A 14,378-nucleotide genomic window follows, 5' to 3' on the forward strand; every position below is an offset into this window, starting at 1 on the left:
CCCTTGCTTGTGCTCTCTCTCTCAAATAAATGAATGAAATCTTAAAAAAAAAAAAAAGATTCCCTCTCCCTTTCCCTCTGCCCCTCCCCTGCTCACACACTCTCTAAAAAAAAAAAAAAAGGGGGGGGGAAGAAAAATAAATTATCTGTGGTATTATGTGTGTTTTACATACATATAAAAAGTATGGGGAAATTTTTAAAGATGTATTAAAACAAAATCTACAAACAAAAATTGTAATACAACAAAATAATAAAAGAAAGAAGTGAGGAGGGGAAGGGGGAAAGAAGGAGGAGGAGGAAAGGAACAAGTGAAGGAAGAAAGGGTGGGTATGGAGGAGAACATACCCATCAGTGGTCAACTATAGGGGGATACTTGCTGCACTGTACCCTTTATTTTTTTAAGATTTTATTTATTTATTTGAGAAAGAGAGAGAGTGAGAGAGCACAAGCAGGGGAGGGGCAGAGGGAGAAGCAGACTCCCCACTGAGCAGGGAGCCCGACTCTACTCGGGGCTCGATCCCAGGACCCTGGGATCATGACCTGAGCTGAAGGTAGACGCTTAACCGACTGAGCCACCCAGGCGCCCCATGCACACTGCGCACTTTAATATTGACTTGGCCTTTTTTTCATTATCAATTTCACTTTTTTTTTTATCATAGTTGATTTATAATTCCCACTTACCATTAAATTAAAATTCATTCAAAGAAATAAACCAGAATTTTAATACTCTACCTCACATGATAGTCAAGACTAAATATCTTCCAAACCACATTCAAGAAGCTGATGATAGGAGTGTTTTGGCAGTTTTCAAGAAATATTGGTCAAACCATAATTACATCTTGATGCTTCAGCTACTCTCTACTGAGCCCCTTTCAGTCGGCACTGTGTTAGGTGCTTAAGGACAGGTGGCTTGGTTTTCAATAAATTTTAAAAGTACTTATTTAAGATTTATAATATTCTTCACAGAATTCCTAATTATATTCTGACAAATCTGAGGTTCACGCTTTTTCAGTCCCCAAAGCTGTTTTGAGTTCTCCAGGTGTGGGTGGAACTGTAGGTGTCGTCTGGGCCAGCTGCCGGTCCCTTCAGCCAGCCTCCACCTGTGCACGGGGCCGGGCAGCTGACTGTGCCGCAGGGAGGCGCACAGCCCTGTGGCTGCGTAGAGCAGAGGCACTCATTTGGCAGCCGGTCTGAGGGTGGCTGGAAGTCACTGCTGATTTGTTTTTCAACAAACATGTATTACTTTCATACGCAGCAAGAAAAATTCTATTTTGGGGGGGGGGAAGATTATGTCGGATCCTCTAATATGAAGTGCTAACCTGTCTGCTAAACATTCATAGCATGCATATTTCAGAACACATTCTCTACAAAAAGAATGGAAACGGGACATCTGTGTCACCTACAAGAGTTTTTCAAGAATACTCTCTAACAAGCAAGTACTCCTGTTATAAATTTTATTTTATTTTAAGATTTTATTTACTTGTCAGAGAGAGACACAGCAAGAGAAGGAACACAAGCAGAGGGAGTGGGAGAGGGGGAAGCAGGCTTCCAGCTGAGCAGGGAGCCCAATGTGGGACTCGATCCCAGGACCCTGGGATCATGACCTGAGCCGAAGGCAGACGCTTAACGACTGAGCCACCCAGGTGCCCCTATAAATTTTATAAACTGAAATGTAGTTCAAGTTTTGGGAAAAGACAGACCTTGCTAGATCCTGTAGGATAAGAGGATCAGCATTCAAGTCTGGCTCATCAGAAAATATCTGCTATTACCGGACAAGAATGAAAATGTACCATTTCACAGTGCTTTAACACTAAAAAGATCCAGAGCACCAAAATGGCTTCCCTGAAGCTTACTCAACACCTCTTCTCAGTTACTCACTGCTTCTGCACAAGCATAAACCAGGACCCACTCAGGACCCTTCAAAATTATGTAACATCAGACTACAGCTTCTGCGAAAGTGGCTCAGGGCCTGGCTACAGGTTTTGCAGGCAGCCTAAGAACTTCAAGAGTCTGCTTTGTCTCAATCAAAGCCAATGTGACTTTTGCCCAGAGTTCATCCCAGACGTGCAGTCTGCTATATACAGAACAGGTGGGATGTACACCAAAATAGGAATTCTATCTCTGTCAAAACACAAAATTAATCTCTAATTCAAAAGTTCTTATTTTCAATCAATACTATTAGATTTATATATCATATTTAATGTCAAAGGTCTGACTTGTGGGGCACCTGGGTGACTCAGAAGGTTATGTCCAACTCTTTTTTTAAACTGTTTATTTTTTTAAAGATTTTATTTATTTATTTGACAGAGAGAAAGAGAAAGAGAGAGAGAGCACAAGCAGGGGGAAGCAGCAGGCAGAGGGGGAAGCAGGCTCCCCGCTGAGCAGGGAGCCTGATGCGGGGTTCGATCCAAGGACCCTGGGATCATGACCTGAGCTGAAGGCGGCCGCTTAACTGACTGAGCCACTAGGCACTCCTAAGTGTCCAACTCTTGACCTCAGCTCAGGTCGTGAGTTCAAGCCCCTCTTGATCTCAGGGTCATGAGTTCAAGCCCCGCCCAGCATGAAGTCTACTTAAAAAAAAAAAGAGGGGGGGACAAACCATAAGAGACTCTTAATCTCAGGAAACAAACTGAGGGTTGCTGGAGTGGAGCAGGGTGGGAGGGATGGGGTGGCTGGGTGATGGACACTGGGGAGGGTATGTGTTGTGGTGAGCACTGTATATTGTGTAAGGCTGATGAATCACAGGCCTGTACCCCTGAAAGAAATAATACATTTTATGTTAATAAAAAAAGGGGGTGTTGACACTCCCAACAAACAAAAGTCTAGGCCCAGATGCCTTCACAGGTGAATTCTACCAAACATTTAAAGAAGAGTTAATACCTATTTTTCTCAAACTATTCCAAAAAAAATAGAAGAGGAAGGAAAACCCAAATTCATTCTATGAGGCTGGCATCACCCCGATACCAAACCAGACAAAGATACTACATAAAAAGAGAACTATGGGCCAGTATCTCTGATGAACATAGATACAAAAATCCTCAACAAAATATTAGCAAACCAATCCAACAATACATTAAAAAAATTATTCACCACGATCAAGTGAGATTTATTCCTGGGATGCAAGGGTGGTTCAATATTTGCAAATCAGTGTAACAGATCACACCAGTAAGAGAAAGGATAAAAACCATATGATAATTTCAACAGATGCAGAAAAAGCATCTGACAAAATACAACACCCATTCATGATAAAATTCCTCAACAAAATAGGTTTAGAGGAAACATACATCAACATAATAAAGGCCATACATGAAAAACCCACAGCTGACATCACATTCAATGGTGAAATACTGAGAATTTTTCCCCCTAAGATAAATGAACAAGATGAGGATGTCTATTCTCAGCACTGGAAGTCTTAGCCACAGCAACCAGACAAGAAAAAGGAATAAAAGGATCTGAACTGGTAAGGAAGAAGTGAAACTGTCACTATCTGCAGATGACATGGTACTACATATAGAAAACCCTAAAGACTCCACCAAAAAACTAGAACTGCCCTTACCTTTAGTACGGTTGCAGGATACAAAATCAATGTACAGAAATCTGCTGCATTTTTATACACTAATAATCAAACAACAGAAGAGAAATTAAGAAAGAAATCCCATTTACAAGTGCACCAAAAATAATAAAATACCTAGGAATAAACATAACCAAGGAGGTGAAAAGGTCTATACTCTGAAAACAATAAAACACTGATGAAAGAAACTGAAGACAATACAAATGGAAAGACAGTCCATGCTCATCGACTGGAAGAACACATATTGTTAAAATGTCCAAAAGTACCCAAAGCGACCTATAGATTTAATGCAATCCCTATTGAAATACCAACAGCATTTTTCACAGAACTAGAACAAATCCTAGAATCTGTATAGAACCACTAAAGACCCTGAAGAGCCAAAACAATCTTGAAAAAGAAAAACAGGGGCACCTGGGTGGCTCAGTCAATTAAGCTTCCACCTCTTGACTTCGGCTCAGGTCACAATCTCAGGGTTGTGAGATCGAGTCCCATAAGGGGCTCAGTGCTGGGTGTGGAGCGTACTCTCTCTCTGCCCCTCCCCCGTTCTCATTTTCTCTCTCTCTCTCTCTCTCAAAAAAGAAAAGAAAAAGAAAAAGCTGGAGGTATCACAATTCCAGATTTCAAGTTCTACTATGAAGTTGTAGTAATCAAAACAGTATGGTACTGGCACAAAAATAGACAAATAGATCAACAGAACAGGATAGAAAGCCCAGAAACAAACCCACAATTATATGGTCAATTAATCTTCAACAAAGCAGGAAAGAATATCCAATGGAAAGAGACAGTCTTTTCAACAAATGGTGTTGGGAAAACTGGACAGCAACATGCAAAAGAATGAAACTGGACCACTTTCCTACACCATTCACAAAAATAAAGTCAAAATGGATTAAAGACCTAAATGTGAGACCCGTAACCATAAAATCCCAGAAGAGAGCACAGGCAATAATTAACATCAGCCATAGCAACATTTTTCTAGATATTTCTCCCGAGGCAAGGGAAGGAAAAGCAAAAATAAACTATTGGGACTACATCAAAATAAAAAGCTTCTGCTCAGCAAAGACAACCTACTGAATGGGAGAAAATATTGGCAAATGACATATCCGATAAAGGACAGTATCCAAAATATATGAAGAACTTATCAAACTCAGCACCCAAAAACCAAATAATCCAATTAAAAAATGGGCAGAAGACATGAACAGACATTTCTCCAAAGAATACACACAGATGGCCAAAAGACACATGAAAAGCTGCTCAACATCACTCATCATCAGGGAAATGCAAGTCAAAATTACAATGAGATATCACCTCACACCTGTCAGAATGGCTAAACTCAAAAACACAAGAAACACCAGGTGTTGGCGAGGATGTGGAGGAAGGAGAACCCTCTTGCACTGTGGGTGGGAATGCAAGCTGGTGCGGCCTGTGTGGAAGACAGTAGGAAGTTCCTAAAAAGTTAAAAATAGAACTAACCTACGATCTAGCAATCACACTATTGGGTATTTACCCAAAGAATACAAAAACACTAATTCAAAGGAATATATGCACCCCTATATTTATGGCATTATTTACAATAGCCAAATTATGGAAGCAGCCCAAGTGTCCATAGACTGATGAACAGATAAAAGATGTGTGTGTGTGTTGTGTGTGTGTATATACACACACAATGGAATATTATTCAGCCATAAAAAAAAAAAATGAAATCTTGCCATGTGCAACAATATGGGTGGAGCCAGAGAGCAGTATATGCTAAATAAAATAAGTCACAGAAAGACAAATATCATTATGATTTCACTCATATGTGGAATTTAAGAAAACAAAGGGAAGAGAGACAGACAAATCAAGAAACAGACTGTTTACAAAGTGATGGTTACCAGAGGGGAGGTGGGTGGGAGGGAGCATGGGTGAAACAGGTGATGGGGATTAAGAGTACACTTAAAGTAATGAGCACTGAAGTCATGTATAGAATTGTTAAATCACTATATTGTACACCTGAAACTCATATAACACTGTATGTTTACTGGAATTAAAATTTTTAAAAAATATTTTTATTTATGGGCGCCTGGGTGGCTCAGTCGGTTAAGCGACTGCCTTCGGCTCAGGTCATGATCCTGGAGTCCCTGGATCGAGTCCCGCATCGGGCTCCCTGCTCGGCAGGGAGTCTGCTTCTCCCTCTGACCCTCCCCCATCTCATGCTCTCTCTCTCATTCTCGCTGTCTCAAATAAATAAAATCTTTAAAAAAAAATTAAAAAAAAATTTTTATTTATTTGAGAGACAGAAAGCCAGTGAGAGAGCATGAGCAGGGGAAGGGGCAGAGGGAAAAGCAGGCTCCCCGCTCATCAGGGAGCCCGATGTGGGGCTCGATCCCAGGACTCTGGGAACATGCATGACCCCAGCCAAAGGCAGACATTTAAACGACTGAGCCACCCAGGTGCCCCTATACTGGAATTAAAATTTAAAAACTTAATAAAATTTTTAAAAAGGGTTGATGTGGGATGCCTGGGTGGCTCAGTCGGTTAAGCATATGCCTTCAGCTCAGGTCATGATCCCAGGGTCCTGGGATCGGAGTCCCACATTGGGCTCCTTGCCCAGCGGGGAATCTGCTTCTCCCACAGCTAGCTGCTCCCCCTGCTTGTGCTCTCTGACAAATAAATAAATAAAATCTTTAAAAAAAATAATAAATAGGGGCACCTGGGTGGCTCAGTCATTAAGCATCTGCCTTCGGCTCAGGTCATGATCCCAGGGTCCTGGGATCGAGCCCCACATCGGGCTCCCTGCTAGGCGGGAAGCCTGCTTCTCCCTCTCCCGCTCCCCCTGCTTGCGTTCCCTCTCTTGCTGTGTCTCTGTCAAATAAATAAATAAAATCTTAAAAAAAATAATAAAAAGGGTTGATTTCTTTCAAGCATAAAAAAAAAAACACATGTTAATATAACTCTTCCCAAAAGGCAAAAAGAAACTCTTAAACTTGCATTGCTTGAAGGTGTCCCAATTAACAGGGGGCATCTGTGACCAATTAAATAAGATCAAGATATTCACTGATCTATTTGACAAAATTGTTAATTGGGGCTCTTATCTAAGGGATGTGATCATAATTTTGGGCCTAATACTTTTTTTTTTGCTTGTCAAATGAAGCTTTACTGAAATTTTCCTTTATAGTTCTTTTTTATTATTATTAACATATAATGTATTATCTGTTTCAGGGGTACAGGTCTGTGATTCATCAGTCTTACACAATTCACAGTGCTCACCACAACACATACCCTCCCCACTGTCTATCACCTAGCCACCCCATCTCTCCCATCCCCGTCCCTTCCGGCAACCCTCAATTGGTTTCCTGAGATTTAAGAGTCTCATGGTTTGTCTCCCTCTCTGGTTTCGTCTTTTTTCATTTTTTCCTCTCTTCCCCTATGATCCTCTGCCTTGTTTCTTAAATTCCACATATCAGTGAGATCATACGATACTTGTCTTTCACCGATTGACTTATTCTGCTTAGTATAATACCCTCTAGCTCCATCCACATTGTTGCAAATGGCAGGATTTCATTTTTTGATGGCTGCGTAATATTCCATTGTATGTATACACCACATTTTCTTTATCCATTCATTGTTGATGGACATCTGGGCTCTTTCCCTAGTTTGGCTATTGTAGACACTGCTGCTATAAACATTGGGGTGCAGGTGCCCCTTCGAATCACTGTTTGTATCCTTTGGATAAATACCTAGTAGTGCAATTGCTGGGTCATAGGGTAGCTCTATTTTTAACTTTTCGAGGACCCTCCATCCTGTTTTCCAGAGTGGCTGCACCAGCTTGCATTCCCACCCACAGTGTAGGAGGGTTCCGCTTTCACGTTCATCCTTTTGCATCTGCTGATCAATGTACCATTTGCTGCCCATCAGGACCCCCTGGGGCCATACCACAAGCCCCTGGACCAACCTCTGGACAGACTCTAACTGCCACACAGCCTGCCGCCCCATTTCAGCAGGAAGCAGCCAGAGTGGTCATCGTCCCATTCCCTAAGGGCAGTTAGGGTTACTATTCCAGGGGGAGGAATGAGGAAGGGACAGGCTGGGCTCGGTAGGGAGAGACAGGTAGGGGGCTAAGTGATCAGGCTCACAGAAATCCCCAAAATGTGGAGGTGTGAGGAAACCAGAGAGAAGGGGACAAATCGGACCACCCTGCCCTAGGCGTGTGTGGGGTGGGTCGGGTGGGTGTCTTTGTGATAATCACATCTGACCAACAAAGAACCGCCAGCCCCTAAAAAGGAAGTAAGCCACTGAAGGTGTTATCAATAGAGATGTTAAAAGGATTTAAGTTCCCTGGTTAGCTTTCTATACTAACCCTAAAGGCCCTTGTCAGCAACCTTGTCGGGACCCCTCTCACTCTTGAGAGCTTTTTCTGTATCCTCACTTAATAACTTCTATCACTTTACTCACACACACACACACACACACACACAAAAAAAACCTTGCAGTGCTTGAGGTACTTTAGGCATGAATTCACAACTTTGTTATAATTCACTATAAATAAATGGGGTATATTTATGGGGGTCATAATTTAAGAAATATATGATTGGCCATAGGTAGTTTGCTGTCAAAAATGGGCAATGGGTATATAGGGGTTTGTTATGCTATTATGTCTACTTATAGATATTTCATTTATTTATTTATTTGACAGAGAGAGAGACACAGCGAGAGAGGGAACACAAGCAGGGGGAGTGGGAGAGGGAGAAGCAGACTTCCCGCGGAGCAGGGAGCCCGATGCGGGGCTCGATCCCAGGACCTGGAATCATGACCTGAGCCGAAGGCAGACGCTTAACGACTGAGCCACCCAGGCGCCCCAGATATTTCAAATATAAAGTTAAATACAGAGCAATTTATTTAAACGATGACAAGGCACCAACATCACTTTTCCCAATTTTACATTTAATGAAAAGTTCAAGTCTTTTAAATCCATATAAAATGACCAAATATTAGAATACTAATTTTAAAATGGTGATGACCTTATCCAGAACCTGCATTCTTATTACTAATATTCAAATATTTACTCAGAATCTACTATGATGTCCATACTAGAGGATTAGATAAATCTGACTTGGCTTCCCTCAAAGAGTTTACCGTATAGAAGACATGACATGTACACGAATAACCATAAGACGGTGGGGTAAGGTGCTATGAAAAAAAAATACGTGAAGTATGGTGGGAGTTTAGGAGAGCACTCAAACTCTCAGAAGCCTCAATTGCACCTGGATCACTGATAAGAAATAAGATAAGATACAATTCAATGAACAGGGAATTTTTTTTTTTTATCACCCCAAACACCAAAGCTTCACATTAAACAGGTCCAATAACCTCAATCTCCACAAGAGCTAGACAGAAATATACCTGGTGGCCTTTAATCTTATTAGCCCTTATGTATCCCATCTGATATTGGTTAATGTCTGCTATTAACCTCATCTGATACGGATTACTTAACAATCCAGTGGCTGCTTTGATAGGAACGGATTGCAATATATTAAATTACATAAAAATGCACTTAGCATCCACTTTGATTAAGGCACAGTGCAATAAATTTTGTAGGGGGCTACAAAGATGATTTTACATTTAGAGCCCTCAAAGAGCTTACAATCTAGAAGACATACACACACCCCCCCATCTATACAGCACAACAAAGCTTGTCACTTGTACCTGAATCTAATTTGACAAGCCCTCAAATCTGTGATTATCAAAAGCAGTTATATACGCACTAAAGGCAAACCTGGAACCCAGCACCAATGACTCCCCCGAAAGCAGTATCAAGCTTCATCATTATATTCTGTTGCCTAGGTTGTGAACTGAGTAAAGTAGACTGGCATGTCTCTGATACTGAATTAGCACAGCCTTCTATATCAACCAGGCAGTAATTGATTATGAAAAATACGTAACATTTCTGGATGAATGGAAATCACATCTGTTTTATTATTGCTGACTTGGTGTTGCATGTCTAAGCACGTGGCTGTCACCGACACCTTCTGAAACAACTTGTATTAGTCTGCTGGAGATGCCATGACAAAATACCACTGCCTGGGTGGCTTAAACAGCAGGAATTTATTTCTTACAGTTCTGGAGGCCGGGAAGTCCAAGATCAAGATGCCGGCAAAGTAGGTTTCATCCTGAGGCCTCTCCTCTTGGCTTGTAGGCAGCTGCTTTCTCCTAGCCATGTGCACAGTAGAGCGTGGGGGGGGGAGGAGGGGAGCTCTTTGGTGTCTTTTCCTAAAAGACCAGGGCCCCAACCTCATGACCTCATCTACTCCTAATTACCTCCCAAGCGCCCCATCACCAAATAGCACACACTGGCAGTTAGGGCTTCAACGTATGAGTTTGGGTGGGAGTAGCTATTATGTCAACAAGAACTTGACCTAAAATGGCTAAAGAAGACCACAAAGAAGGTTCTAGATGGCTCTGCGGAGAGCCCAACCCCAAAATATTTGGGGAGCGCTTTGGAGGGGCACGAAGTGGTAAATAATGTTGGTACATGTGCTGCTAGAAGTGAGCACAGGAAGCGGTGAACAAATGACAATGGTTTCTCTCCAGATCCACCGTTCCCACTACGGCCATTTCTGGCTGAACTGGAAACCAAAGAATAGGTTACTAATAGCTCTGAGTTACTCAGACAGTTCAGAAATCTGACCGCATCCCCTCGGCGCTTTAGAACACAGCTCTCAAATTCTAGCCTATCTGTAATATACTTGTTAACGGTAAACTCTACACCGGTACTTTCATCAATACGTAAGATTATTGGAATATGTAACATTAGCATCTACCATTTGTCTAGAATCATAGTCAATACTTTTGCTATCACAGATTACCAAAATAATTTTACTTCCCAGTAAAACTGGCATCACAAATTCTTAATGATTATGTGTGTCACGTCTATAACAGTTTTCATAGTGAAAATTTTTGTGGTTTACACATAAAAATTTTTTTTTTTTAAAGATTTTATTTATTTTTTAGAGAGCGAGCGAGCAAGCGAGAAACAGCATGAGAGGGGAGAGGGTCAGAGGGAGAAGCAGGCTCCCCGCTGAGCCGGGAGCCCGATGTGGGACTTGATCCCAGGACCCTGGGATCGTGACCTGAGCCGAAGGCAGACGCTTAACCATCTGAGCCACCCAGGCGCCCTACACATAAAATTGCTAATTACAAAAATATGTTATCTAAAATTACAGCAGGCAAGGAAATTAACTCAACCTAAGATAACACTAGCAACATCAATTCATCATCTGTGACTATGACTGCTTAAGTCTCTTTGTGGTCAAAATACAGCGATGTTCATGGGTCCAGACAAGACCGAATGGAAGTGAGTCTTAAAATGAGCTTAAAATGTGAATTAAAAAATGTACAGTAATAGATAAAATACATTTTATTTTATTCCTAGTAGCCAACAACAATTCCAAGCTTCTAGAATGGGCAGAAATTGCTGGGTAGCATATTTCTACCTTTTATATTCAGATACTTTAAAATTCTTAAAAAACTCGAAAAAAAAAAATTAAAATTCTTAAAGAACACCAAAGCAGAGAATATGCCATCCCCTTGGGATAATTTGTGATAACCCAGGGTATCATAAAACTGAAATTATGAATCACTGATGCACATAATTCTTAATGTAAAAATAATTTAATTTAAACTAGCAATATGTTCATCTTCCAATTTTATATCAGTCTTACAAATAAATTACATATGTAAGTTGCTTGCCCTCCCTTCTAGGGGTTAAAGAATTAAAAGGTTTAGAAGAGGGGCGCCTGGGTGGCTCAGTTGTTAAGCGTCTGCCTTCGGCTCAGGTCATGATCACAGGGTCCTGGGATCGAGCCCTTCGTCGGGCTCCCTGCTCAGCGGGAAGTCTGCTTCTCCCTTTCCCTCTGTGCCCCCCTCTGCTTATGCTCTCTCTCTGTCAAATAAATAATTAAAATCTTAAAAAAAAAATAAAAGGTTTAGAAGAATGTAAAGTTATAAGAATTAAAATCAGCATTCTTTTTTTTTTAAGATTTTTAAAATTTATTTTAGGGGAGGGAAGAGGGAGAATCCCCAGACTCCCCACTGAGTGCGGAGCCCGATGCGGGGCTCGATCCAAGGACCCTGAGATCATGACCTGAGCAGGAACCACGAGTTGGACGCTCAAATGACTGAGCCACCCAGACACCCCTAAAATCAGCTTTCTTCACTATTCAACCCAGGGGTAAATTATTAGCTGCTCCTAGGTAAGTTGGCCCATAACTACTATCTGTCCAAGTACATGAACTTATCCTACGCTGTGATCTTTCCTTTTATTAGTGTGCACAGTGGAATAACAGCCATGTTCATTCTGGACAAAAAAATATATACCTATCAATTATGAGAAGCACACTGTTAGAGGGTAGTTCCACAGCAATTTAAAGTGTGTATGAATTCTTATTAGTAGCAAATTATTCTAAATGTTAGTAATTTGGTGGCAAAGTAACAGTGGAGTCTCACTATTGATATTAACAAAGGTGGTTGACACTCCTACAGCATATGAATCTTACTGAATCCACACAGGATAAAATTACAGAAAGAAAGAAGGCTACACTAGCGCATCTGTAACCTCTCCTCACATGACATGGCCCAGTTACTACCTGATGAACTACAAGAAAACTAAAGGAAAACTCCAAGATCCCTCTCCTGGGCTGATCTGGTCCTTTTGTCTTTTTCTTAGAAAAGAAACCAGAACATAGTAAGCACTAAGTGAGTGTTTGTTATTACTAACGTGCAGACCATTTTTGGGAAGGAAATTAAAAAAGGAACGGAATTTGCAAACACTGCAAACACAATGAAGATCTTAATGTTCGAACAAAACTAACAGCCAGTTCTCGCAATAATAATTCACTGCGTGCTGGGGCGGGGCATCATAGCTAAAAGTATCTTAACTTCCTCAGCAACTGAATAAAAACAACATCCCCCACCCTTTTTTAAGTACCTACTATTAGTGAACCGTTTTAAGGGCATGGGCTCTGGAGAGAGACCTAGGTTTGAGTTCCTCTTAGTAACTGTGTCATGTGGGTATGAATTTAACCTCTCAGGGGCTTCAAAGATTCCTGCTCTGTAAAATGGTAATAATCATGCTAATTGATCTCGGGGTCCATGCACTCCGAGCTCAGCAGGGAGTCTGCTTGAGGATTCTCTCTCTCTGCTCCCCACTCTCTCTTAAATAAATGAGTAAATCTTTTAAAAAATAATCATGCTATTGTTACAGGGTTGTCCTGAGGACTAAATAGGACTATATAGGTAAACACAATGATAGCTCTTATGTTATTATTCCCAGTCAAGGACCATGGAAAAGTTGTTTAGTCAGTTAGACTGTAGACAGTCTTACAATCTTTTCAGTAGCACCTCAGTAATACATTATGGACCAGAAAGGTGAAGTAAGTTACCCAAGGCCACACAGCTAGTAAACAGCCCAAACAAGCAGGATTCCAGGCCAGACTCCATTAAGAACACTGGTCTTTACCTTAAGCCACAGTGCCTAATATCAACAGAATCCCTCCCTTTTTAGGGCTCAAGTGGCTAATTATTTGTTAGTTCAACAAACCATTATTGATAATTCCTTACATGCCAGGCACTGTCCTATGTGCTGGGGTTACGGTGGTGATCCTTGACCTTCATAAAGTTTATGGTTTAGTGGGAGAGACAATCAACAGGTAATCGGGTAAACGTGAAAATAACGACGATGATGCTGCAGACTAAGGCATGTAACTGTTTGGGAGGGGCGTTGGCCATTTTAGCAAACGTGATCCAAAAGGTGGGAGGGGAATGCGGCTTAGCTTGTTCGAGAAACAAAACGAACCAATGAGGGTGGAGAGAGAGAGAGAGAGAGAGAGAGAGGCTGATGGTGGTATGAATGTCCTTGGAGGTAAGGACCAGATTCGCATTTTTTGTCCCTGCAGGATCAACGAGCTTAGGATCCAGGTTGAGGCGTATCTGAATTCGAGACCTGGTTACCTCTGGGCCGTGGGAAAATTACCTAATATCGTCTCACTATTCCTCGTGTGTGAAGAGGAAGGCATGGTTACCGCTACCAAGGCTGCTGTGAGGATTCAATCGGGCACTGCGCATTCGCACAGTCACTATGTATTTGCGGAACTAGGTAGAAATGCCAGTCCCCGCGTGCCCTCCCATGTGGTCGTTCCCGTGCCTGGGCCCCCTACACCGCAACCCTGAGGACCTGGGCAGCATACCCCGGTTTAGAGAAGGGCCTCTCCGGAGAAAGCCCGTCCCCCCCCCCCCCCCAATAAACAGCCCAAACCCGCGGCGCGCCAGATCATTCCCGAACTGGCCCGCGCGGCCCCTCCCCGCAGCACGCTCCCCAGCGGCACTAGTCAACCAAAACGCCATTTCCACCCTCTCCTCCCCCACGCGGCCCTCGTTGCCAGGGCCGTCCAGGCGCACCCACCCCGCACCTCGCCATCCGTCCCCCCACGCCGCCCCGCGTGACGTAAAGCCCGAGCCGGGACACGGCGGCCGCCTCCCCCCCCTCCCGCCCCTCCTGGCTTCCCCGGGCCACCCCGGCCGGCGACCTCACTGCGGGCCGCGCGCCCCAGGGGCCGCCCGCCAGCGCCGCGGCCGCCGCCGCCACGGCCCGGCGGGCCAAGCTGCTCACCACGACGCTGGGGCTGCGGGTCGCCATTACGGAGCCGGCGGGCGCGCGGGCTGACGGCAGCCTGAAGAGGAGGAAGCCGGCGGCGCAGCAGAGGAGGCGGGGGTTCCGCAGAAGGTGGCGACACGCGGGAAAGCCGAGCGATCTGCTCGCCGTTGCGCTCTAGGCC

General features: G+C 43.0%; 1 protein-coding gene across 5 annotated transcripts in view; it reads right to left on the minus strand.

Moving 5' to 3' along the window:
- The window catches only part of HPRT1 (hypoxanthine phosphoribosyltransferase 1), a 53,321-nt gene extending 38,949 nt beyond the window's left edge, over nucleotides 1–14,372 (minus strand). For all 5 annotated transcript variants that reach the window (XM_081808231.1, XM_081808230.1, XM_081808228.1 and 2 more), the window contains exon 1: nucleotides 14,213–14,372. In XM_081808231.1, the coding sequence (XP_081664357.1) occupies nucleotides 14,213–14,239 (27 nt within the window). In that variant the 5' untranslated portion in view covers nucleotides 14,240–14,372. The remainder of the gene's footprint in view (nucleotides 1–14,212) is intronic.
- Between the last annotated feature and the right edge of the window lie 6 nt (nucleotides 14,373–14,378).

Source organism: Leptonychotes weddellii, chromosome X (assembly GCF_054177405.1).
Source record: "Leptonychotes weddellii isolate Sample4059 chromosome X, ASM5417740v2, whole genome shotgun sequence".
Classification (NCBI taxonomy): domain Eukaryota; kingdom Metazoa; phylum Chordata; class Mammalia; order Carnivora; family Phocidae; genus Leptonychotes; species Leptonychotes weddellii.